The following is a 25,087-nucleotide window of genomic DNA, read 5'->3' as shown; positions in this document are numbered from 1 at the left end:
AGCTCTGTATTCGTTCTTTGTCTTTTTGTATAAAATAATGTTATTCTATATAGCTGTAGGTATTTTACTTCATTAAAAATACTCTTAACTTAAAATATTTAAATCTAAATATAAAAAATAAGCTTTGTGAATACCAGACATGGCCCCGCTTTATCATTTATTACATAGAACAAATACAAATGTAAAAAGTACAATAATATATCTTTATTTTAATACCATTTGCTCCAACAGCATAATGACAAATCTGGGTTACTTTTTATACAAGGGGAGATGAACAAAATATAATTAGATTTATTGATCTACAGCTCATCAAACAAGTTGGATGTTCTTTGAAGAACAGTGTGAGTGATTATCGCCTCTGGTTCAAACCTGTCAGGTTTTTCAGCTGAAACGAGAGATACATTATTATGCGCAATTCAAATACTAAGATTTAAAATAATATCAAAGCAAAACATTTTACAAAAGGAAATACTTACTGTTACAGCAGCTCCCATAAATCCCTGCACAACAGCTTCACCGGTCGACTGTACCTACAAAACAAAGTAGAATGTGCTATTATTGGGTAGAGTTGAGATGTACATTCCTAAACATTTTAAATTTTTCATTGCTTTTGCGCTCTTTAAGATGAAGAAAAAAAAGCACAAGCTTCCTTAATACCCTTACACTAAACAAGGAAAAACATTGAGGTTGGTTTTGAGAATCAACTCAAATTAAATACCTCCATAACTCCACTTTATAACAAACAAATTCATACACATTTCATAATGAAGTAAGGGACCTGAAGGTGTGGCTATATAACACAGTGCACTGCACCTGTTTAGCAGAGGTGGCCATGTTGGCCATGTCCTGAATACGGTTGTCAAGAAAGTTCCAGGTGTCCTGGAAGTCTGGAGAGGAATCCTGCAGCATCACCAGCTCTGTGGTGTTGTAGATGCCTGTCAGTGCCGCACGTTTGGTATACCAGTTCATCTGGAAACAAGAAGATCAAATTATCACTGTTACCATACCAAGTTCAGTGTCTGCTTATGGATTACCTGGGAGTCACTGAAATCCAAAAGGTAAAATACACTAAAATATCTAACAATTAATAAAAATGTAGCAAAAGAAAAAGCTGGAGAGGGGAGGGGAGAAGAGGAAGGTGGGTGTAACCTGTAAGGTGGCAGGCCGGATTTTATGGGGATGCTGATGAAAGGGGGACAAGAAGGTGTGAGCAGAAGTAGGAGGGGATCGGGGGTGATGATAGGATCCACTCACATCTGTGGATCTGTCTCCAGCATAGTACCATATGTCGTCCACCATGGTGGACAGGTGCTTCAGACTGTCAGGGATGTTGTATGGGAGCAGCAGAATACTCATTGCCTTCAAACATAAAGAGGAGGATCAGATTAACTTTTTTCCTTCAGGCCCTCTTCCTGCTATCTCTCCTAGGACTTGTGAACAGGAAGACTTTACCTGTGGCCATGTGTCAATATAGGGGATGTTCATCCTAAGTCTGGTCTCCACAGCATCTCTCAGAAAGTCAGCTGTTTTCTTTTGTCTGAATAACAAACATGAGAGGAAAAATGAAAAGTTTAGTTGATAGAGATTAAATGACCAAGTAAGATCCTTGTTTTAGGAGGAAAGTTGCAATACAGAATGGATTTGGGGCATGTGTGTATTTGTGTGTCCTACATACTCAGCCTGGCCCAGCTGGACCTGATTGTTTTGTTCAGCCAGGATCTCAGTCAGCTGTGAATTGCATTGCGCGATGAAATGCAGGACCAAGTCTCCAGCTCCGTTGTTAAACATACCAGTGGACGCAGAAGACAGCTCCAGTGTCTAGTGTCAAAAACACAAACAAATATAAATATTTCTCTCTGAAAAACTGAGCTGAGTCTTTTCTAACCGTTACTTAACTCTAACCTTAACTTTTTTCTGTGTTCAATGTATATTAGATCAATAATTTACCACAGCTGTATGATAATGTAACAGTTTGAATATTGCCTTTGAGGCGCTTTAACTTGGGCATGGAAATACTGTGACATTTTACATTCTGTTTTCTCTTGAATTAGTCAACTTTAGTCCCACTATTTACCTCTGCACCTGCTGCAATGGCATCAACTGTCCAGCCGTGGAGAGGAACAAACTCCAGAGCTGCAGTTAGGATTCGAGCTTGAAGCTGTTCCTCCGTTTCATACTCTTCACTCTGCTCTCCACTCTGATCCTGGTAGCTTCACAGTGTAAAAGTTATGGTTAATCACAGACACTAGCCAAGGAAGTATGGAGTTGAGTTTCAGGAGTAGTGTCCACTTCTATATGCCAGACACTTCTGAAGACAAACTAAGGTTAACAATTAAACAATTAAATCATACCTGGTGTTTGCTCTAGAAGCATCTGCTGTTGATGGATCGTCTGCAGAAGCTCCATGTGATGCTGCTGTTGTGTCCTGGTCTGCCGGATGAGCCTGATAATGTTCATGGTAGCTGGTGGATGAGGATGAGGATGAGGATGATTTGTCAGATTTGGATTCATCCTGAAGCCTCAGTGCTGTACTGTGGAAGCCTTGTGTCAGACTGCTGCACCGGGGGGTAGATGTGGCAGGTGCAGCTACAGCTGAAGGAGGCAAAGTACATTTTCTGTGTCTCAAAAATAAGTAAAAATGCAAACTTTTAAGTGAAATATGACCATGATAATAATGAAATGTAGATATACATAGATTAAACTCACAAACAATCACATACAGTTCACCAATATAAAGCTAAAAGCACAAAACATAAAAACACAATATAATTGACTCACACGTGTACTACATTAACATGTAACGTTACATAAAAAGCATTATTCCACCCTTCTCCTTCATAAAGAATGAGTTTCCGGTTCAACTTTGACAGACAGGGTTTGACAACTTGTATAACAACAGCTAGACGAATACGCCCCCCAGCTGCGGGGACGTGTTAACCAGGAGAATGACGTTCACACGCTGAGGTCATATCCACAGCAAATTCACGGTCATTGTGATTTGTTAATAAATCCACTGCTATAAATATATATGACCACTTCTGTCCTTCAGTGTTGACATTAGCACAGAGAGCTAACCTTAGCAATGTGTCGTTTCAAGTTCATGCAAATAGAGGGCCACACAAAGGCACTTGGGAGTTTTTTTTCAGGGCGTTTATAACAAACACGAGACTAAATGAACCAAGCCGGTTTCTCACCTGAACCCAGCCCCCGCAGTGTCCTTCCAGTCCGCAGTGCTCTAAGTAGCAGCGCCGCCATGTCCAGCTGCACGGAGGGGCTTAATTTCAGAACTGCTGCGTCATTTCACTGCGACCCTTGTTGACAAATTTAAACCAGTCAAACTTGACACATTGTGGCTATGAAGAAACAGGATGTCCCTTTCAATCTAAAACGTGTAACTTCTGCGTCTCCGAAATATGAAGAGATTTGAAGCTCCAAAATTAGACAAATCCAAGTCGCTGTCAATCAATCATTTAAGTGTCTGTGAATTCAACAGGAACTTGTGCTACGAGTTTTATTTGTGGGGGAAAATATTTTGAATCTTGATAAGCGTCTGGAAGGACTCCACTTGACTTCTGTGGAAGTAAATTAGTCTGGGTCAAAACCTAAATCTATTATTTGTATTATTTAAACGATAACTATGTATTAAACTGTGTGTAACCGTTAACAGTATGTAAGCGTTTACATCGATTAGTGTGTCTTAAGTGTGTCTTATTTTTAACTCAAAACGGAAGTTGTTTAGAAAGTTGTGAACTACACAGTATCAACGACCATTGGGGTAAGCAGGTAGGTCACGGTCTTATCTATGTACGTTTGGAATATGTTTTGTTATGTTACAGTTGAACGCCATAAATAAATTGAGAAACACAGTTTGAAAACAGATTCGTTTTTTGATCGCGTACATTTTTAACGTTATCTCACGTGGTCCCTTCACCGGCATTTTCTACGTCAACGTTGTTTTAACTTCACGAAACAAATAGCGAATCGTCGCGTCTAACTCGTTTTAGCACATCAAGCTACAAACCCGGTAGGTGTTTACTATTTCAAAGAAAAAAACTAAAAAAGACGTATATTGACTGCTAGCGTAGATACATAGAGCAACTAAAAGGTAAAATTCCAGATAATTCTACGTCAAGACGGAATTGACACCTTCTAAAAGTCATCCTTAAACCCAGCCTCAATTCAACCATTACACTGGCACTGAAGTCCCACATGCTACATTTAAGTCAAACTCCCCATTGTTCAGCTGAGAAAATCCCATAGAAAAAAACAAAACAACAATCAGTAAAACCTGTAATCATGATATTAACTGTTCCTATCACTACTGCTGTACGTCCTTGTGGTGAAGATGGGAAACACGGTAAATCCACTTTTAAGCCACGTTAGAGAAACATCTCTTTGGTTTCAGGAAGTCATGGCAGACGTCGGCGTCAAAGCAGGAGATCAGGTTCTGTTTGTTTGGGCTCAGCCTTCATCACCAGACACCCTAAAACAGTACGCAGAAGAGCTGGGAGCTGCTGTTGGGGCCGATGGGAAAGTGTCAGTGGAGAACATGGAGAGACTGCTGCTGTGTGAGTGACCTAAAATCCTCTGATGGGGTTTTCAGTCAGTAGAGTCACATCTAGAGCTTAAATTGAGGCTGAAACTGATTTTTGTTCTATTACTAATTCTTAACTAATTCCCTTACAGCCTCTCACCCAGCATCCACCTTTGACTGCGTGCTCTCCTGCCTCCTGGCTGACAACTTTACCTTCCACAGTTTAGAAACTCTGGCAGAGATGACCCGAGTTCTGAAACCTGGAGGGAAACTTGTTCTAGAAGAAGCAGTAACTGGTGAGAAGCACACGTTATTTTTACCACCTTCACATATTCTGTCTGAGGTCTATGTTAAAAGGAAGGGTTGTGGTTTTATGTGATTTATGTTAGACTTGATTTCCCTCTGTGTCCCAGGATCTGATCTACAAACTATAAGGACATCTGAGAAGTTGACATCAGCTCTGAAAATGTCAGGATTCACCTCAGTGACAGAGGTGAGAGAATCCTAAGGTTCAGAGGTTCACCTGAGACTTCATTGTTGTGTTAATTACACAGTTCTAGGTACTTCAAGAGCACTGTTTGTTTTTGCTCTAATATTTGAACCTTAGTTTTTATTTTGTAATTGTTGTACTAATGGCAAAGTAATTTGCCTTGTATAGTAATTGTTATTAACACAGTGTCATGTGTAACACAGTACAATAAAGTAGCTAAAAAAAGTCAGGTATTTGAGTTGATGAACTGCACATACAGTAAGTCTGGTTCTGACCCCTTGACTCTCATGACCTCTCCTCGTGTAGGTCAGTAGAACAGAACTGAGTCCAGAAGTCCTGAACTCTCTCAGGACGACCACCGGTTACCAAGGAAACGACTTGTCTAGAGCCCGGTTGTCAGCTTCCAAACCAAACTATGAGGTCGGATCATCCTGTCAGATTAAACTATCATTTGGGAAGAAGACGTCAACACCAGGTTGGTTCCTGCACTGTATATACATTTATTTATTTATTTTAAGTTTTTTTAAATATTTGAGGCTCATTTTCTTCATGTTTGGTCATTACAGCAGAGAAACCTGCTCTGGATCCTAACACTGTTAAAATGTGGACGCTCTCTGCCAATGACATGAACGATGACGACGTGGTGAGTTTCTAACATAATGCCTTTGTCTCATACAGTGGTTTGTACACGGGGGACATGAAAAAAAAATTGAGCACCACTGCTTTACAGTGATGTCTCTGTGGAAAAAGAACTTTAGTCGTTACCATTTAATCACAGGTTTTTCTTACTTTTTTATCTTTCCAGGATCTGTTGGACTCTGACGCTCTGCTGGATGAAGATGACATGAAGAAGCCAGACCCCAGTTCCCTCCGAGCCGCCAGCTGCGGAGAAGGAGCGGGAAAGAAGAAGAAAGCCTGCAAGAACTGGTGAGGGGCAGAACATAGGTCATAGGTCACGACTATGAGCAGGAAACACTCATATTACTGCACAATAATCTGAGTTGACACAGCAGTGGAGCAGTGTGTGATGCCTTCTGTGTGTGTGTGTGTTCAGCTCATGTGGTCTGGCTGAAGAGTTGGAGCAGGAGAGTAAAGGACAACAGAAGGCAAATCTACCAAAGTCTGCCTGTGGAAGTGTGAGTACTGACGTTTATTCTCCCCCGAAAACTGACTTTTACAAAACGTCTGTTGTAAATTAAATGACAGGATAATTATGATTAGGGGTGTAAGAAAATATAGAGATATATCAAGATTTGATTTGGATTTTTATTAGTTAAGGTGCAAGTATTTATGCCATTGGTTCATTTTATTTTGCTTTTTTTGTAACCTGTTGTTAAGCATTAAAGCATGACAGTTTTCTTAGAATTAAATTCTAAAAAAAAAAACCTCAATACATCCTGTGTGCCTCTCGCAGTATATCGCAATATATCGTATCGTTACCCATGTATCGCCATACGTACAGTATCATCAAATTCTTGCCAAAAGAAAAGATCTATAATTAATGTTGTTCAACAAACCAACTAAATAATAAGTCCTGGTCATACCCTGTATCTGTGTTCCACTTTTTCCCTCATCCTCCTTTGTCTTCTCTCCTGTTTGTGACAGTGTTACCTCGGTGATGCGTTCCGATGTGCGAGCTGTCCGTATCTGGGAATGCCCGCCTTTAAACCAGGAGAGAAGATCGTACTGGACAACACCACATTACAGGACGCTTAAAACAAAAATTTATGTTTAATACTTAACAAAAAAAATGACATTCCCTTTTTCTCCTGTCTCTGCTACACTGACTGATGCAAAAGGTTCTTTGAAGTGAGATTTTTACATTTTCCCCTGTCTTCTCTCTCAAAGTCTGACATATAAATCAGCAATATCACAGTGTGTCACTGGCTCTGCGGCTGGGACCAAATATTATTAACAACTGCTCATAATGATCACAGAACATCTCAAATCATCTTGAATTCAAATAAAGCATAAAAACACTGGATCTGTGTAGAGTGTGTTGATCTGCATCATCTAAACATCAGTGAAACAAAGGGACAATTTATTATTTAATAGTTTAAATTCTCAGTACACATTCAGCATATGTGGGTGAAAATATATCAATAGAATTCAAACTTAATAATGTATAAAAAGGCAACCGTGTGCAGAAGGCCCACGTCTGTTTCTTCTGTACGGGCTGTTAAGTTCACTGTTAAATATTTAGATGTTAAACGCCATTGGATTATGTAGAAATTGAATTTTAAATAATGGTAATAAGGTTTAATGATGTTAAGTCTGTGAGGAGGTAAAATGTGCAGCTTTTAAAAAAATAAAAATAAAAAAAATCCTTCTTCAGTCAGAGACTGTTTTCCCGTCACAGAGACGCGACACTGAAGTCCATCTTTATGTCTCCTGAAGTGGGTTCAAACGTGAAGCTGTACGTAACCTCAGCCCTTCCTTCACCCGAGCTCTCCCACGGCGACCGGAAGAAATAAACTCCCTGCCTCCTGTGTCTCACCCACTCACAGTCACCCTGCAGTATGAAAACAACAAGACCCGGGAAAATAAGAACCGTTCAACACAGTCAGAACATGTCATGACCATCTGAAAGTTCAGGGAATGATAAAAAAACAAAACATTCATAGATTCTAGTTATTTAATGTTATATGTCCAGAGAAAATAAATAAATAGAAAACTAGCAGACACAAACCTGCTCACTGATTGGTCGAATCAGACCAGAGCTGACAGTGATGTCACTGGTCAGGTTGTATTCCATCCACAACACAACACCATGACAACGACCCACCCTGAAAAAACATTAAAAAACATTGTGTATTTTAATTCAACTATAATCAGTTACAAGGTTGTTACACGAACAAATTCTGTACCTGATTAAAGGAAGTGTGCCCTGGCTGCTGATTGGCTGCTGAGGGAGGCACTGTTTAAAGTCAAAGGCCATGACCGCGGCGGCGTCTGTCAGAGCACGACACGGATACTCCCACAGAGGATGAGGCTCCGCCTCCCGGGACTCACGGAAATCCAGAGATTCCTGCAAGGTCACGCGTTAGAAAGAAAATGGATGTTGGTCATAGAAAATACTGTGAAATGCATAAACAACACACAATGAATCAAAGTCAATGAAGAAACCTTGTTTCATGTTTGTTTCTTGCGATGGGCGTCTCATAGCAAATAATGAATCAAAGTCAATGTTTGTTTCTTGCGATGGGCGTCTCACTCTACATGTTTAGAAGAAAAGTGTTACCTGGACCATTTGATCCATGGCCGTCACATCAAAGCCCTCACATGTTCCACATGGAGCTCTGATCCTCCACAGATCCTAACAAAACACCAGAAAGAAGATGTCATCAATAAATCAATCATTATCTTTTTTTTCTCTTAAGCATTTTAAATGATGTTCATCTCATCGTAGTGTTTTTGTGGACTTAAAAAGCTATTTAACTTCCAGACATTCTGCAGGAACAGGTACTCTTGAATTCATATTCTTAAAAATACAGTTCAAATGTGAATTTGTCAGAAATAAAACCCTGGATCGATATCTCGTGCCTTCTCACCTGGAACTCCACAGCTGCCATGTGGAGTGTGGCAGAGCAGGGCAGGATGGTGGCGTCCGGCTGCAGTAGACCTGCGAGTGCTGTTCGACAGTACCAGAAGTAGAGCGAGTGCCAGGGCAGAAGACTGGTGCTGAAATACGGTTCACCAATCAGGACTGAGATCTGTAAAACAGACAAACATTTGCTTCATTTATCTGTCCGTCAGGTGATACACACCAGGCCATGTTGCACAGCATTTGTAATAATATTTTGTCCATGTGAGAAAGTGACAGGACAGAACTAGTTGTTCATAAAGTTGTTGTTTTTTCTTTGACAGATTTTACAGAAGAACCTGAGCTCTAACTCTAACTGCGGGGTCTAACGGTGACATGAACGCAGACACAGCATTGCACCAGAAATGTTCTGCAGCTACCTGTTCTCCACCAACATCATTACTAGTCAGGTGTTCTGGTCTCGTCTCCAGCAGTTCAACAGCCCCATCCGCCCTGTTAGCTTCAAGCACCTGTAGAGAAACATGTTTAAAAAAAGGTTTAACAAAAATTAAACAAAAATCACATGTTGTTCTGATGATGAACTGGATTTCTGTTTACCTGCTGAATAACCTGCTTGGACAACCTTGAATTTTCCAAACTAAAGACCTAAAACAAGATATATTTATTAAAACAAAAAAAGTCAAAATTCTATATCATGTTGTAATATCATGTTCACAGCAGCAGTACCTTCTTGGCTCCTAACTTGTGAGCAAACACAGGAAGCAGACTTCCATCACTGACGCTCAGACATACACTGTCTTCTCTTAGAACCTGTACATAAATCAAGATCAAGAAAAAAAACAAAAAACAAAACACCAAGTAAAGATTGAAAAAAAAAACAAAAAAACAAAACACACGCATCATCTTCATGAATGATCGATCCAGACTTACACTGCGCAGTGCTCTGATGAAACTCTCATTACGGTGTCTGTCATTGAGTTCACCGAAACGCGGTCGATTCCAGACTAGGTGAGCCTGGCAGGTACAACACGGCCGGGAGGGAATGGTCTCAGTCTGTTTGCTGCGCAGAATCAAACACAGACAGTTGACAGGATCACTGAGGGCTGGATTATCAGATCAGGTTTCTCCATGGCAACTAAAGACATTGTGTTGTCACTGAGCTGTTCTACCTGGGAGACTGCAGACTGTACCACAGACTGTAGTCGTCATGGCAGACAGTCAGACTGAGCTCGTCTCCTTCTTTCACCGTTTTCTCCTCAGGCAGGAAATACACACTCTGCATCCAGTGGTCCCTCCACTAAAAAACACACCAGCATGTTGACAAAGATGCAGCACAGACAGCACAGACGGTGACATTACAACTCAACTCACCGGCGCCATCTGTGGCTGTTGGTATGTCCAGCTGGGAGCCATAGTGCACACGATACTTCCACTGGGATCCATGTCCAGGTCCCACCAGGACAGGACCACCTGGGCTCGACCACCGGACCGGGCCACAAACTGGGATGAGAAGGAGTGGAAGGCACTGCTCACTGGTTTGCTGAAGTCCACACTGTGATGGAAAACGATGAGGTACAAATGGAAGTAAATGATTCTGAGTAAATACATTCTGTCTTGATTCCTGGTTCTTTTGTGATTCTGCAGAGACAAATAATGTTGCACACAGACAGATACACATGGTTCAACTTTAAAGACTGAATAATAACTAACAATATGAACAAATACAACACAGTTGTGACAGATTTCTATTTGTCATCAGTTTTGATCAGCCTCCAGTCGGATCATTCGTTCCCACATTCCCACCTGAACATGGTGCAGAGAGGACCCAGTGGTGTGAAACTGTCAGGCGACACTTGGCTCAGCTGGATGTCACACACAGAGTGAGCTCCAGCACAGCGACCAACGGCAGGTAGAGGGACCAGGTGGACGTCCTCCACGTCCACCGGCTGCAGCTGAGCCCAGCTCCACAGCAGCTCCGACTCCACCAGCTGAGCGTAGACAGTGGCTCGATGAGGAACTGCCTCACAGTTCTCCTGTGGGAGGAAACACACTGGGGTTGGGATTTCACTGCTTGGAGCCAAAAAACACAAAAACAAACACACACAAAAGACAAACTTTGTTACACACCTGGACCAGATTTTGATGAGCGTGTTCGTAGCTGGGCAGGGCTCCTTCACCGATTAGTTCTGTGTCAAACAGCTCTGTTATCAGGATGTTGGCTTTGGTTGGCATGTCGCCATCTTTATGAAATAGAGAAAAAACAAAATGGGAAAAGGTGAATAGAAAAGAAAATTAGGGATGTCTGATATTAACTTTTTGTATGAGTTGCTGACACCAGCATTCTGCATACAATCCCCTGATTATCAAAATTAATTAATTAATTGTGCTGCAATGCTGCCATCTAGTGACTTTCACTACATCAGTTTATCCCCAAAACTATTCTTAGGGCACAGATTATTTGACAAAATCCAGGCATTGCATTATTGGGTTTTTAATGATTCTTACAGATATTACATAATTATGCTAATATCGGGTTGATAATATTGACAATCAAATATTTTTGTTTGTATTTTTAGGGAGAGAGTTGTTGAAGAATAAGAGACTCACCAGGCCCAACAGTGACATCAGTGGAGTGTTTGTTGATAATTTTGATCCTGTCAGCGAAGCCGTTCTTCTCCACAATACACTGAGCTGCTTCAGCCATCGGCTTAAAAACCTGTAACCGACAAAAAAAAACAAACAAACAAACAAAAAATTGATTTCATGGAGACTTCAACAAATCTCCCTTTCTTTTACACTTTCACTTTAATATTGGTGTGTGTACCTCTACAGCATAGCAGAAGTCAGCACCAGCAGTGAGGGCCATCATGGACAGCAGACCTGTCCCTGTCCCAATGTCCAGGATGATAGCCTTCTCCCCACGAGCCTTGACTCTTGCCACGGCAGCACGGATCCCCTGGTAGTATTTCTCATTCTAAAAATGATGCCAGGTTTAACATAATTTTCAGATGGCTACTTCTGTGTTCAATGTTAAATATTTAGGTGGCAGTATTTTTATTAATTATTATCATGAACAACTACTTCCGTATTTCAATAAATACATAGATATTTCAATAAATATTTAAGTGGCAGTATGGATTTTTTAATCAGTTACAACTTATTTGTTACCTTTTTATTTTTGGCTAACCTCTAGCTATATTCTGCAGTAACTATGACAGATGCAACAGCAGTTGTTACTTACTTTTTTTGTTTATTTTAAATCCATTTCGATTCCTTATTGGACAACAATAATAATTTAATTATTATCATGAACAACTACTTCCAAAGTTTTTACCATCACCTTCTAGTACTTGTATACTTAAATGAGCAATGTATAATATTAACTGCTTTGTCTTTCAATAGTAGACAATTAAGAAAACACATTTTTACTAGTGTTTTAAAAACATTTTCGTTTTCAACAATAAGGTTTCGTGTCTTTATACAAGAGCCCGGTACATTCTATAGCGGTGTTTTTAGAAGTAGTCCAACTTATGTCCTAATAATAAATGTAAGCGATCCCGTGTTCACATCACTCACCCTGTCATGGTCATGAAGCATGTCAGCATAACAGGACCTGGAAGAGAACGGAACCAGTGTGTTGTATTGACAGCGGTGTCAAACGTACCACAACAAACAAAAACACATGCCCATACCGTGCTATCTCCTGGTGATAGTCATACTCTTCACTCTCTTCCACCCAGTCTAAAGCGCCGGTGGTCGGGTTGGCTCTTCCACAGAAAGTCTTCATCTGTCTCCAGGTTTTAAAACACTCCACTGAGTTTTGTATTTATATAAACTTTTAGATTTTTTTTTCTCAAATTCTGCACGAGTCTGAAAGCACCCCGAATTACAAGAGAAGCGTTGCAACTACGGAGGCAGCCATTTTACTCCTGACGTCACGGACTTTCTTCTTCATGTGATAATTACTGCCACATATCGAACTGAAGGATGTAGAGCGACATTACAGAAACGCTAGATCGGACAGGGACGCATGCCATTTAATAGAAATATACAGTATGTTTAACTTTTTGGTTTTAGAATACATTACACTACATTTTGCAGTCATTTTTATTCAAAACGATATACAGTTTGAGGAACAACGGTTACAGTAAACATAGCAGGTTATTGAGAAAGAAGAAGGTGCATATACGATACATATACATAGTCAGGAAAAAGTGCTCATGTTTACAAGTAAAACATGTGAATTTATGACTTATTAATAAAATAGATTTGTTACAATTTTCCATTTACAAAACAAAATAATAACTCAGATTATTAAAATTATTTTATAAAGAAAATCTCAAATATGATTGTCAGTCTTTTATGCGCTTTCCTTATTGTGCAATGGAAAACAACCTCAGACGGGAAATTTGTCCAGGAGTGGAATTTTCTTTTTGAGCCTCAGTGTGGAGTTGACCTGTGCAGCCGTCAGCAGGCTGTGCCACTGAGCCACAGGCCGTCGTGGATTGGACAACATATCTGCCCAGTGCCTGAGCTGGTTTCCTGAGGCATCACAGCCCAAGAAGATCTTTCCCATGGCATCATTTTTGGTCACTTTATCATGATCCCACACGGAAATGACCAGGTGTACCCTCTGGAAACAACACTAGATCTTAGAACACATAGAGGTGTGCAAAGATGAATGTTCTTGAGCCTTTATAAAATCTCCTTCGTACCTGGATTTGTTCAAATGACACGTCGAAGGTGAATGATTCGTTGTAATAAGGGTTCACTGTCTTCTTTTTTATAGACGTCTTTCTTTTTTTCCACTTCCTCTTATCCAGTGCCAACTGCACTTTCACATAAGGATCTACAAAAAAAACAAGTGGGAAACAAATGAGTGACAGTTAAAGCAAAGTCAAGTATAAGTTGTAAAAGTAGAAGAAGTGAAGTTGTATGTTACTCTAACCTGAATGTAGAAGTAGAAGAAATGAAGTTGTATGTTACTCTAACCTGAATATCCTCCAACGTCCATGCTCTTGAGATTTCTGGCCTCCAGAATGATCACAGTCAGTTTTCCAGCAGTGGGAACATAACGTAGAGAGAAGCAGATGTCACCGAGCTCTTCATCCTGCAGAACACCGTCAGGAAATACATTGGTTTTAAAAACACATAAATACTTTGGTTATACATGTCAATTTTAATGGTCCTCAATTTACATTTTCTAGGGATGTCCGATATTAACTTTTTGCCACTTTCTGATTCGCCGATACTTTCCAAACACTTAATTTCCAATTCCAATATCAACTGATACCGATAATATTTATTTGTTTATGTGTAGAAACCACTTTATTGTGTTTCTGGCACCAGCAGTCTGCATACAATCCCCAGATGATTAAATTAGTATCACAAAAGCTGCAATGCTGCCATCTAGTAACTTTCACTTTAATATACAGCCGTTTATCCCAAAAACTATTTTTAGGGCACATCATCATTAAGAAAGGATCTTTACAAATATTACATAATTCTGCTAAAATCTGACATCCCTAATATTTTTGGTTGGTCACAGCACTGCTGAAAAAACCAAGGTCTTCAGCCTCAGCTGCTCTACCGACTCAGGGGTCACAGAAAAAACAAGGTCTTCAGCCTCAGCTGCTCTACCTCAAACTTGGCAGGTTCAACCAGATCCTGCCACTCCTCGATCACATGGTTCCAATCCACGTTGCTCAGCTGCACCCTGATCTCACCGATGATGTCGTGTTTTCCGAATCTGTTGAAGTCGAACACCTTCATCACCGCGGTGGACTTTAAAAGAGACGACTTGGAGATCTGGGAAAACATACAGAAGTGTGTGTGTAGAGTGTATGTGAAGATGTTTGGACCACACAGTAAGCAGATTGAACTGTGAGGTGTTTTGAAGAGCGCCTTCAACAAGTACGTAGTTAAATCACAGGAGGGAAGGTAGGACGTTAACTATAATGAATGAATTACAGACGACAGGCTCCCAAACTCTTACACTGAATGTGAAACGCTCATTGAAAACTGGGTTCAGCGTGCGTCTGAACACTTTGGTCTCATAGGTTTTGGATTTGTCCGGGCAGATGTAGACTTTGACATAGGGGTCAGAGGTCCCACCAATGTCCATGGCCTTCAGGTTACTGGCCTTTTTGATTCCCACTGTGAGCTGAAAGACATTTTTGAGAATTTTGTCACTTTTAGTAAATAACTCGACTTAGGTCTTGCCATTTACAGAAGGTGATGAGGTACAATTCTATTGTCAGCAATTTAAACTGGAATTTCTCTCAACAATAACAGACTATTTGAAATGATCACCTCAGAGAGAGGGGCATTGAACTCCAGAGAGTAGAGAAGCTCTCCTCTGTTTTCTTTGGAGGAGCCATCTGTTGCACCTGGCTGAACCTGCCAGGAAAAAAAAGAACTCAGGTTAGAACGTCACAAACAGAATCTGAACGAGACTTTTTTGTTGATATATACAGCAGGAAATGGTGTAACATTTACCAGCTCAATACACAATAGACATATTACTTAGCTTATTTTATCACAGAAAATAATGAAAATATTGTAAATGTTTATATACAGCAAAAACCTGCGATCAAAAAGCAGATAACTCAAAGCCTGGGTCTTGCCCAGATGATGTGACCTAACAATAGTTGAATTTGAAAGTGCATTATTGTGAATGGACCACATTCTCATGGACTCACCAGAGCAGTAATGGTATTTCCATTCACCCCTGGAAGATTGATCTTCCCGTCCTTCTTAAGGTTCTGCTTTTGCTTTTTGTTTTTGCAGCACTTGACGCAGATGCAAACACAGCAGATGATAATCAGCAGAATGACACAGGCGATTATGGTGTAGATGGCCCAATCAGGCACTGCCAGGGAGCAGACAAATATATTGGAGGTTAGGTATGGGGTGTGTTTCTAATGGCTTGGACACAAAGACACAAAGACATTTTCACAGTGGAGACGTTTGTTTAAACAGTGTTTCACCCATTAGTACAAAACTGATGAAACTTTTTTTTTTACTGATTTGAGGCTGCAGCAGTTTCAAAGTCTTTCACTGTGAAACTTGAAGCACTTCACTCCTTGTTGATACAAATGATACAATTTAAATCATCCTTCAGGAAACTTACAGGGTATCTTGTCGAATACATCTCCCAAAAACTCCTCAACAGTGTCAGAAATCGCTCCTGCAGGATGGCTACTGTTGCCTGTGGTGCCACTGGTAGAGATGGTGGAGGATGAGGGGGTAGTGGACCCTTTCATGGAGGGTCTGGTAGTGAAGATGGATATGGCAATGGTGGCGCTCATTGGTCTGGTAGTGGGGCTGGTAGTTGGTTTTGTTGTAGGTTTAGTGGTTGGTGTGGTTGTAGGTTTAGTAGTAGGTTTAGTAATTGGTGTAGTAGTGGTGTTTTTAGTGGTGGTTGTGGTAGGAGGTACCAGTACCCCCTGTTTTGGGGCGGCAGTTGTGACAGACTCTTTAGGGCTTGTTGTTGTTTGCTGCAGAACAGGAGATACTGATCCCGGCACAACTTCTTTCGGTTGGCCATTTTTGATCGATCTGTTAGTCTCTGTAGAGTTTGGCTGGATGGCAGGCATGATGTAAAGAGGGAGGGGCTCTGTGAACAGAGAAGTCAGTGGTATGTAGCTGTGACGAGGTTGGACATGCAAGGAAACAGGACAGAAGGCAGAAGGTGGTTAAACTGGACATATATAAAACAGTTAGCACAGACAGAGATGTGAAGGTTTAGCTTCACCTTCGCTTTAAAGTCGCTGGTTTGAATTCACAACTGTCGGGTGTCGAGATTGGTCTAAATCAGTGGTTCTCAATTAATTTATGTCATGCTCCGGGGACAGAAATGTTTCCACGGCCCCCAACCCTCACAACCCACGCCCCCACAAATTGTAATACTATTGAGAACCTGTATATTTTTATCTGTACAAACCACTGTATGAGTTGCTGCCACCTAGTGATTGGAGGATTGTTATCATTCAAGCATTACAGCAGTGGTGCACGCGTGTAATATGGCACGCAGTGAGGTGCCCCCTGTCTAAATTAACTATGGGCTGTCAGCCATCTTGGCTAATTGATGTTGATTACTGAGACAACTATCAATCCTCAGACATACTACTCGTTGTCTTTGGTAAATAAGTGTAATTATTTATAATTAAAATAATTAAAAAAACATGTCCGTCCACCTGTCAGTCTCCTCCAAGCTCACATTAACCTTCTCCTATTTTTTTTACCTCTGAATGGCACTCAAATTAATAATCATTATAATACTGTATATCTCTTTTAAAAAAACCCACAATCACACACAATCTAGTATGACAGACTGTTGATGAATGAGAAGCCTCCTATCAACAACGATGTTTCTAGTCAAACAAACTGCTGGCATGACAGAGTAGAATTCCACATGGAAGCCTCCACCATGAACAAATAGCAGGAGCTGATTAATCCACAATCTGATTTAACATCTGAAAACAGGCTACTGGAATTTGTTTGCATACTCCGACGCTAAAGTAAACGTAACCTTTACCTTGGCTGAGCTGAAATACTCTATAATTCTGTAACCCAGCAAAGATTAACATCAAGGAGAATAAAACCTTTAAAAAAAATCAAAGAGAATTAAATCCTCAAAAACTCACATTCCCCAACAATTCCTTCCTTCACAATCACATTGTTCTCAATTGATTAAGTTTGTGTGACCCAGCATTAAAGAAGCCCAAGTATAATAATACTGTATGGTTACTCACACAGTACAACATAATTCTAATTCTAATTTAATCTTTAATCTGCAACACCTGTTCACACCAACCAAACATCAGACTGACTGCAGACTAAAACTGTACATTAAACATCAACTCACTGACGGTCGACTCTTAAGGAACTCTTTGCCAACATCCCAGTCAAATCCCAGTCACATGAAAGCGTATACTCAATAAAACTGTAACGCTGAGAAGGAAACAAAGGCCAGGGAAGTTTTTCAGGGAAGTTGTGTGTAACAGTGGGAGCAGTCTTTTCCTACATCAACAAGTGGAGGAGGAGAAGAAGGAGGAAATGACTCCTCCCTCTGTTTACATCCAGGCTGTCTTCAGGCTAATCAGCAGTGAAACACAACATCTTCATCTTCATCATCATCATCATTAGGTCAACCTTGATCTTTTTTCCTTCCCAAAAGGACTAACCAGACTAACACACAATTTTTTGTCAGCAGAATTACATAAATAACACATTTTTATAAACAAACTGCACAAGATAAGTCAACGAATCAGCTTGGCTGCTAACGGCAAAATCAGCCAATAGTCACTTTCTTCATTTTTTTGATGGAGTTAGAAGAGTAGGAATACTGTTGTTGTGGGGAAAACAAAAAATGAATATGGTGATTTTTATTAAGCTAACACCTAGCTGTTTACCTAGGATGAATAGTTAAACACACTACTAGTGAAGTCTTCAACAACTAGCCAACGATGACTAGTCACACTGGTGGTTTAGGACATTTATTTCAACCACGTTCTGAGGCAAATTTCCACACTATGACATTCTCATGTTCATTATTGAAGTTTAGAGTTGTTCAAGCTGGTTTTAGTATGGACTTATGGACAATAATAGTCAATAAACAGGGAGTAAATGAAATGAAAAAATAAAGAAAGTAACTACATATGAATTACAAAAAAAACCCGAAACTAAACTCCACACAATTTTCTGGGTGGTATTTAAATCTTAAATACATATTCACATGTTGATCACACACTCCTACATCTAACGAACAGAATGGGAAACCATGAAAAACATGATTCTACTTCAAGGCCTCTACACTGGAGGACGTGAGCTCTGATGTAGGCAGTAAAGACAAAAAGAGAAACAATAACAACAGTACCTGAGTGTCACGATGTTATTTCTTCGTCCTTTTATTTTGGAGTCATTTCATCAGTGGTTGTTCTGATGGCTGAACGACGTTCCTGTGGTGCTGAGCCTTAGTCGGCCATCTTCAGATCCTCGGGTCTGTGTGCTCCTGGCCCGCAACATGTCACCACCCCCGCTGAACACACACACACACACACCCACATACTGACAGAAACCTAGTGTTTACACAGAGGTGGAGTCTCTGATGCTAAAATACCAGTTATTCAAATACACTACATTCTTTCTTCAATTTTCAAATTGTCTTGAGACGTTTCATATTTTCATATTTTTTTCTTCACCTACATCCCCAGTATTATTTTATTATTATGACGGGGTTAAAACGAGCTGCTAATGTCACCCTGTGGCTAAGAATATGATACAAATGTGCTATGGTTATGGTACCAGACAGGCTTAATGAAATTATTATTATTTTTAAATGCTAAATTTGAAGATTTTTTTTAGCCATTTTAAAGAATTTACACACACACACAAAAGCAGATGCTTTTATCCAAAGCGACTTACAAGAGGAGGAATTACAATCAGGTTACATAAAGGAAGACCAGCAGTTAGAAACAGCAGAAGTGGAGAAGGAGATAGACGAGGGTCGAGGTGTTCAAATGTACAAGTTAAACGGATCATTGGCCCTTCAGGAAGTAGAGTCAGATGTTAGCATAAAATAGCATCCAAGCATGGAGTCAAAGATAATGTTTTCTTGGATTTTTCTCTCTGCAGACTATTGATAAAGTACTTATAAACACTCATGTTCTTAAGTCGCCACTTTATTTGTATTTCGATCCAGTTAAACTAGTCAATGGATTAAGATGGAGTTAAATGCCAACGTTCCTTGTTTCCAGGCAGCGGGTTTTGACTGTGACAGTCGTTAATGTCTGACATGACTGAGGAGGATTGGTGTAAATTTGGTTGGTTAAAAAATGTCCTCGGCTTCTTTCTTGGTTTGAGCTCAGTTTCTACAGCGTTTATTACGTCATGTTCAAGACCACTCACGTCATTTCATAGCTTGGCGAGTATATATATACATGTTTTTTTCAAATTCATTGTTAAATATTTTCCCTGAAGGTATATAAACATGGTGTTCTAAATTCTCTCTTCTGTACACTGTATGGACAGTGATTGTGTTTTATAGGTGTTTCTACGGTTAAACGGAGTAAATATTGAAACCTTTTTTTTTCTGTAGATTGTACTTTTATTGGTTGTACTGGAGAGTTGAGCAAAAACAGGGCAATCATTTAGGGTGAAGTCAATAAAATAACAAACCATCAACCAGAGTGTATCACGTTGTTCATTTCCCTCCAAAACAAGTCATACAGTGTAGTGTATCACTCTTTGGTCAAAGTGCCACAAACACCCCGTTTATACAAAAGAGGGAGTCAAAAATTGCTTTACATATTTTCTGTCTCTATTTTTATTTATCCCAGAGACTTTCACTGCTTCGACTAAGGATGAACTGTTGTTAAAAACGGCTGAATCATTTGTCTCTATGATTCTCTATGCTGTCTGTCCTGGACATTAAAAGAAAACTTCCTTTCACCCAAAATGGTACGTATACCTCTATAACTCTGTTACAGTCCATAACATACAAATATACAAGGATGTTAAAACATATGCTCATAGAAAACAAGACGACTGATCTGCAGCCAGTGATTGGTTTACTGCCCCAACCCGTTTATTGGTATTTTGCACAGGACACTTAAATAACAGAACTAAATGTGAGTGTGTTGATGAGGACAGACGAGTCCAGGAGACTGGATGAAGGTTCAGACACAGACACAGCTTTTCCCCAGTTTTTCATCTGTTATATTTATATACACTGAAGGTGCGACAGCGGCTGGTGGATCAAAAGTTGATGGCTTTGCCAAAGGAGGCGGCCAAGTTTGCTTCTCTGAAGGCCTCTGACACTGTCTGTGGGACAGAGTGAGAAGAGAGAAGGGTCACTTCTAGTTTTTTTTTTAACATGACAGATGAGACAGAAAACAACCCTGGGCTGGAAATGAATCCATGAACTCAGCATCATAGCCTTGTCTAGGCAAATGTTTCTTTTGACTTACTGACTCACTGACTGATTCACTTTTTTATACAGCACATCTTAACGCAAGTTTCATTAAATGTATTCAAAATGAACAAAAAAAAATTAACAAAAAAAAAGCTTCAGTAAAACGCTATTGGGTCCTGAACTTGATAGTTTTGCTAAAAAATAGAAGAAGAAAAAAACTGGAACTAGCATATTTGCAAAATAACACATAGCAGACTGCTGATTTGGACAAGAAGGATCTTTTGACAATACTGTCTTTACATCTGTAATAACAATTATACTACCAGAAACTCACTGACAGTGTTTAGCTGCGTTTCTGTGTGCGTGTGTCTGTGTGTGTGTGTTACATACTGGATGTGCGTGACACACTCTGGCCACATCCTCACAGGAGGCTCCGTACTCCATGGCCAAAGCAGCTTCATTAATCATCTCTCCTGCTCCCTGTTGAATTAAAAACACACAATGACTTTTATTCCTCTTTGTGTCTAAACATTCTTTTGTGCAGATGCCAATTTGCTTTCATCTTCATTAGTAGTAAATGAGGGAGGAAGTTCTCACAGATCCCAAGATGTGGGCTCCCAGCATCCTGTCCGTCTCCTTGTGGCTGAGGATCTTCACCATGCCGTCAGTGTCAGCGTTGGTCCTGGCTCGGCTGTTGGCAGCGAAGGGGAACTTTCCAATTTTGTATGGAACGCCCTGAGAGCAGGTGAAAGGAGGGAGATCTTTTTCTTTGTATCATTGAACAGTATCACCTTCATCATCATCATCATCTCACACGCTTACCTCCTCTTTCAGCTGCTCCTCGTTCTTTCCAATCCAAGCCACCTCTGGGTGAGTGTAGATGACGGAGGGAACACAGTTGTAGTCGATGTGCACAGCTCCACCAGCCATGCCCTCCACACAGATGATGCCCTCGTCCTCAGCCTTGTGCGCCAACATGGGCCCAGCAATCACGTCACCAATGGCATAAATGCTATGGTAAAAACAACAGTCGCTGAAATGTCCTGCTTTATTTCTATTTAGGTTAGGAAGTTGATCGATGCACTTTTGTGACTGACATATTACATAACATATTTTCCGGACTATAACTCTCACTCTTTTTCATCCTTTGGCTAGGTTTGCAACTTACATATTAAAATATATAATTTCACGTTTGTTATTTTCACACTGACAGCCGCTAGAGGGCACTGGTGGGACTTATAATCCAGAGCAATTTATATTCCAGATAACTAAAACATATTAATATTTAATCACTCTCTTTGACAGACAGCGTCAGCATCAGTTCTGTGGTACCTGGGTACGTTGGTCTGGAAACGGTTGTTGACAGGAATGCGCCCCCTGTTGTCCAGCTCAATGCCAACTGATTCCAAACCGAGGTTCTGAGTGAAAGGTCTTCTGCCGATGCACACCAGCAGCACGTCACACGACAGTGTTTCATTCTTTCCCCCCGCTGCTGCCTCCACTCTGAAGAATCAAACACATCAACAGGCGTCGTTACTCACAGGTCACTCAACAAACCCACAAATCAGGTTTCACATTTCAGACATCAACAGCTTCAGAAATGTTTTACTCACGCCACATCAATCTTGCCGTCAGCCCTTCTGGTGGCTCCCAGGACTTTGGTGCCAAGTTTAAACTTCACACCCTGCTTTTGCAAAATCCGCTGGAAGTTCTTGGATATTTCCATGTCGATGCCCATGCCTCCCACATGGCCCAAGAACTCCACAGCTGTGACCTTGGAGCCCAGACGCTGCCACACAGATCCCTGGGAGGCAGACATTACAAAGTATTAGACTTTGATGAGGATGAAATTTACTTAAGGAGCTGAAGTTATTCATGGTCAGATGATCAGTCAATGAGATTAAAAAAAAGTGTTAGAGTAAAAAAAAAAAACAAAAAACCAACCAGTTCCACTCCAATGACGCCAGCTCCAATCACAATCAGCTCTTCTGGAACTTTCTTCAAAGACAAAGCTCCTGTTGATGATACGATAGTGTCCTCATCAATCTGGAGGGAGGGAGCGAGGGGCGGGGAGACAGAGAAAGAGATTAGGGAAAAAGAGAGAGAGAGCAAGAGAAGCCTGAATCGTCTTTTTTGGGGAGGGAGTGGGCCATGTAAACTACAATTAAAGGCTATTTCTGTCTGTACCTCGATGCCAGGGAAGGGCGTGACCTCAGAACCAGTCGCAATGAGGATGTTCTTAGTGTTGATGACCTGCTCACTGCCGTCTTCTGCCATGGCCGTCACCTGGTTCTTACCCGTGACCCTCCCAAAACCACTGACGTGGGTCACCTGGAGGGCGTGACAGAAGAAGGAAGGACACACGTTCACGTTAACAGGTGAGAAAGTCAGAAATAAGAAAGTTAATATCAACAAATAAAGAGAAAGACAAACTTTGTTCTGTTTGAATAGATGTGCAATTCCTCCCGTAAGTGCTTTGACTGCCCCACTCTTCTGAGCCATCATCTTCTCCAGGTTCAACGTGATGCCTGAAACTGTGACAGTGGGAATTGAGTTCTAGGGCTTCAATGATTACTCAATAAACACAAACACAGTAATAAAATTGTATGAAAATATAATGAATAATTTTCTGGTTCACAAACGAATCCAACATACCATCTGTGACTAAACTATAACACAGATGTGGCTCAATGTTGTGTTTTTTTCCACAACTGTTCCAAGAGTTTTAATGGCTGGACTAGGATGTCTGTAAATGCACTTATAAGTTCAATGCAGTCTCTTACTTTCAATGCCTCTGTTTTCAAAGTCTTTTCCATGAGCCAAGTGATAAAGGTGGGAGTTGTTCAACAGAGCCTGAAGACACAAAATAAATAAAAATAACAGGAGGTCCACAGATCCACTGACATTTGAAACACACATATTACTGAGAATGTTTAAATAAGTAGGATTTCTCCATTACCTTTGAAGGGATGCAGCCCACATTCAGACATGTCCCACCTAGTGTAAGATTCTTCTCCACACAAACTGTCTGTTAAAAAAAAACAGAGCAAATATGTGAAATTAATGTGCCTTCATGTTTCTTCATGGATACAAATATCTCCATGAACAACTTCAACACTAGTCAACTTACTTTGAAACCAAGCTGTGCAGCTTTGATGGCAGCGACGTAACCACCAGGACCGGAGCCCACCACTGTGACGTCTGCATCAACTACATGACAACAACCTCTGTTACAACTCTGACACAGGAGCTCATAGAACAGGAGAGAACATGCATCATTGCTTCAAGTTTGAAGATTTTATATTCACTTGATTTCATTTGAAAATATTTAATAATAATAATAATCACACCTCAGTGCTCTCAACAGCCCATATACCATCTAGGTAAATTTTAACATTTTGTGCTCAACAGCACATAATCCATCTAGGTAAATTTTAACATTTTGTGTTTTTTTTTATTCTAGTTTTAATTCCCTAATTTCCACTTTTTTAGAGCTATGCTCAAGCAGAAATAACAATATTTAAGTGTAACAAATGGCATAATAAAGTGCTATCTATCTAACCAGTGTCTAAAGAGGCAATTAATTCTGGGGTTAAAGTCTATTAGAAGTCTATTAGGATAAACAGGTGATAAGATAAGAGATTTCTTACTTGCTGCTTTGTCAGCATAGGTTCTGACCGACACAGCCGTAACTCCGTGCAGTTTACAGGGAAGCTGGTGGCTCCGCTGTCAAGCAATGTGCAACCGAGTCAGGTGGTGTCAAAACAGTCATAAGCAATACATAAAAATAACTTAAAAATTGCCTGACTGACTTTGTCTACAGTCGTATTTAAACTTAAAGAACACACACTTCATCTGTTTCGAAACTATAAAATAGACTCAATAACGTTATCCCTGTTTACATCTTCAATAACTATCCTGACATTACTTTACATAAGCATTTCCTATAACTAACCCCACCCCGACGTGATGGTAAAAGTTAGGAAAACAATATATTCCAGTCAGTTTTACAAATTGTAATATGCTACATTTGACTACAGTTATAGAAACTAAATTTGTGATTTTCTAAATGACATCTGCTGTGGTTCCTCTGCATATGCGATGTCAAACAACTACAGCTAGTTAGCTGACAGGCTAACAGGGCCCCACAGGCGAATAGAAACAAGCATAGTTCTCGGGACATACAGTTTATAACATCTCACTAAAAATATCCTTTTACACTGGCATTTAAATGGTTGAATAAGACCCTCGCTTACCGTGGCCAGAGCCCGGTATAACTGAGTCCAGCTCTGCATTTTGTTTGTGTTCCTTCCCACGACAAGTAACCTACAGCAGGCTGGGCAGCCAAGGACTCCTGTCACTACGCAGGCGCAATACCAACCCAGAAAAACACGCCTGGACGTCCCCACTTGATGACGTATGTAACTGAAAGATGCACGACATCCAAACAGGTAAAAGTTATTGACTGCCTTGAGATTTCAATTTTAATTTAATTTACTGAACTTCATTTATATTAACATATACGGTAACAACAAATGTTTAACATTCCCTGTTTTCATTGACCCTAACATGGCACATCAAAGCCTTACATTCCTTTTTTCT

At 40.3% G+C, this 25,087-nt stretch overlaps 5 protein-coding genes across 8 annotated transcripts; 1 reads left to right on the top strand and 4 right to left on the bottom strand.

Annotated features, from left to right (window-relative positions):
- Positions 1–144: 144 nt before the first annotated feature.
- coq9 (coenzyme Q9 homolog (S. cerevisiae)) lies at positions 145–3,350 on the bottom strand. Of its 2 annotated transcripts, none has more exons than XM_025056222.1 (9): positions 3,195–3,350; positions 2,352–2,592; positions 2,075–2,210; positions 1,676–1,818; positions 1,453–1,537; positions 1,150–1,359; positions 814–969; positions 477–530; positions 145–385 (listed from the first exon to the last, which is right to left on the bottom strand). In XM_025056222.1, the coding sequence occupies exons 1-9, from the start codon at positions 3,253–3,255 to the stop codon at positions 350–352; spliced, it is 1,122 nt and encodes a 373-aa protein (XP_024911990.1). In that variant the 5' UTR covers positions 3,256–3,350; the 3' UTR covers positions 145–349. The 2 variants fall into 2 exon arrangements, with proteins under 2 accessions (XP_024911990.1, XP_008309825.1); XM_008311603.3 differs by having other exon boundaries at positions 1,255–1,359.
- Positions 3,351–3,641: 291 nt separating this feature from the next.
- Positions 3,642–7,005, top strand: ciapin1 (cytokine induced apoptosis inhibitor 1). 2 transcript variants are annotated; one of them, XM_008311604.3, is made up of 9 exons: positions 3,642–3,783; positions 4,406–4,568; positions 4,687–4,830; positions 4,948–5,027; positions 5,331–5,499; positions 5,591–5,667; positions 5,830–5,951; positions 6,079–6,160; positions 6,630–7,005. In XM_008311604.3, exons 2-9 carry the CDS (start codon positions 4,412–4,414, stop codon positions 6,738–6,740), a joined length of 942 nt encoding a protein of 313 aa, XP_008309826.1. In that variant the 5' UTR covers positions 3,642–3,783; positions 4,406–4,411; the 3' UTR covers positions 6,741–7,005. The 2 variants fall into 2 exon arrangements, with proteins under 2 accessions (XP_008309826.1, XP_008309827.1); XM_008311605.3 differs by lacking the exon at positions 3,642–3,783 and adding an exon at positions 3,815–4,024.
- On the bottom strand, positions 6,755–12,544 carry prmt7 (protein arginine methyltransferase 7). Its single transcript, XM_008311607.3, has 17 exons — positions 12,261–12,544; positions 12,145–12,181; positions 11,393–11,542; positions 11,176–11,284; positions 10,696–10,808; positions 10,372–10,601; positions 9,940–10,120; positions 9,738–9,865; positions 9,499–9,628; positions 9,295–9,378; positions 9,166–9,213; positions 8,988–9,077; positions 8,576–8,737; positions 8,266–8,340; positions 7,892–8,052; positions 7,714–7,810; positions 6,755–7,536 (listed from the first exon to the last, which is right to left on the bottom strand). Exons 1-17 carry the CDS (start codon positions 12,353–12,355, stop codon positions 7,378–7,380), a joined length of 2,049 nt encoding a protein of 682 aa, XP_008309829.1. The 5' UTR covers positions 12,356–12,544; the 3' UTR covers positions 6,755–7,377.
- A 117-nt stretch (positions 12,545–12,661) lies between these two features.
- Positions 12,662–18,615, bottom strand: LOC103379898 (synaptotagmin-1-like). 2 transcript variants are annotated; one of them, XM_008311609.3, is made up of 9 exons: positions 18,449–18,615; positions 15,701–16,186; positions 15,270–15,439; positions 14,881–14,967; positions 14,564–14,731; positions 14,209–14,376; positions 13,561–13,678; positions 13,284–13,417; positions 12,662–13,201 (listed from the first exon to the last, which is right to left on the bottom strand). In XM_008311609.3, exons 2-9 carry the CDS (start codon positions 16,164–16,166, stop codon positions 12,965–12,967), a joined length of 1,548 nt encoding a protein of 515 aa, XP_008309831.1. In that variant the 5' UTR covers positions 16,167–16,186; positions 18,449–18,615; the 3' UTR covers positions 12,662–12,964. The 2 variants fall into 2 exon arrangements, with proteins under 2 accessions (XP_008309831.1, XP_008309832.1); XM_008311610.3 differs by lacking the exon at positions 18,449–18,615 and adding an exon at positions 17,438–17,858.
- A 1,039-nt stretch (positions 18,616–19,654) lies between these two features.
- Positions 19,655–24,883, bottom strand: dld (deltaD). Its single transcript, XM_008311612.3, has 14 exons — positions 24,742–24,883; positions 24,136–24,211; positions 23,616–23,695; positions 23,445–23,513; positions 23,269–23,338; positions 22,919–23,019; positions 22,673–22,816; positions 22,430–22,531; positions 22,099–22,289; positions 21,818–21,988; positions 21,308–21,497; positions 21,083–21,220; positions 20,876–20,965; positions 19,655–20,394 (listed from the first exon to the last, which is right to left on the bottom strand). Exons 1-14 carry the CDS (start codon positions 24,778–24,780, stop codon positions 20,329–20,331), a joined length of 1,527 nt encoding a protein of 508 aa, XP_008309834.1. The 5' UTR covers positions 24,781–24,883; the 3' UTR covers positions 19,655–20,328.
- Between the last annotated feature and the right edge of the window lie 204 nt (positions 24,884–25,087).

Source organism: Cynoglossus semilaevis, chromosome 6 (genome assembly GCF_000523025.1).
Source record: "Cynoglossus semilaevis isolate Cse_v1.0 chromosome 6, Cse_v1.0, whole genome shotgun sequence".
NCBI classification, from domain to species: Eukaryota; Metazoa; Chordata; class Actinopteri; order Pleuronectiformes; family Cynoglossidae; genus Cynoglossus; species Cynoglossus semilaevis.
The sequence above is the reverse complement of the archived record's forward strand: the minus strand, read 5'-3'. Positions and strand labels throughout refer to the sequence as shown.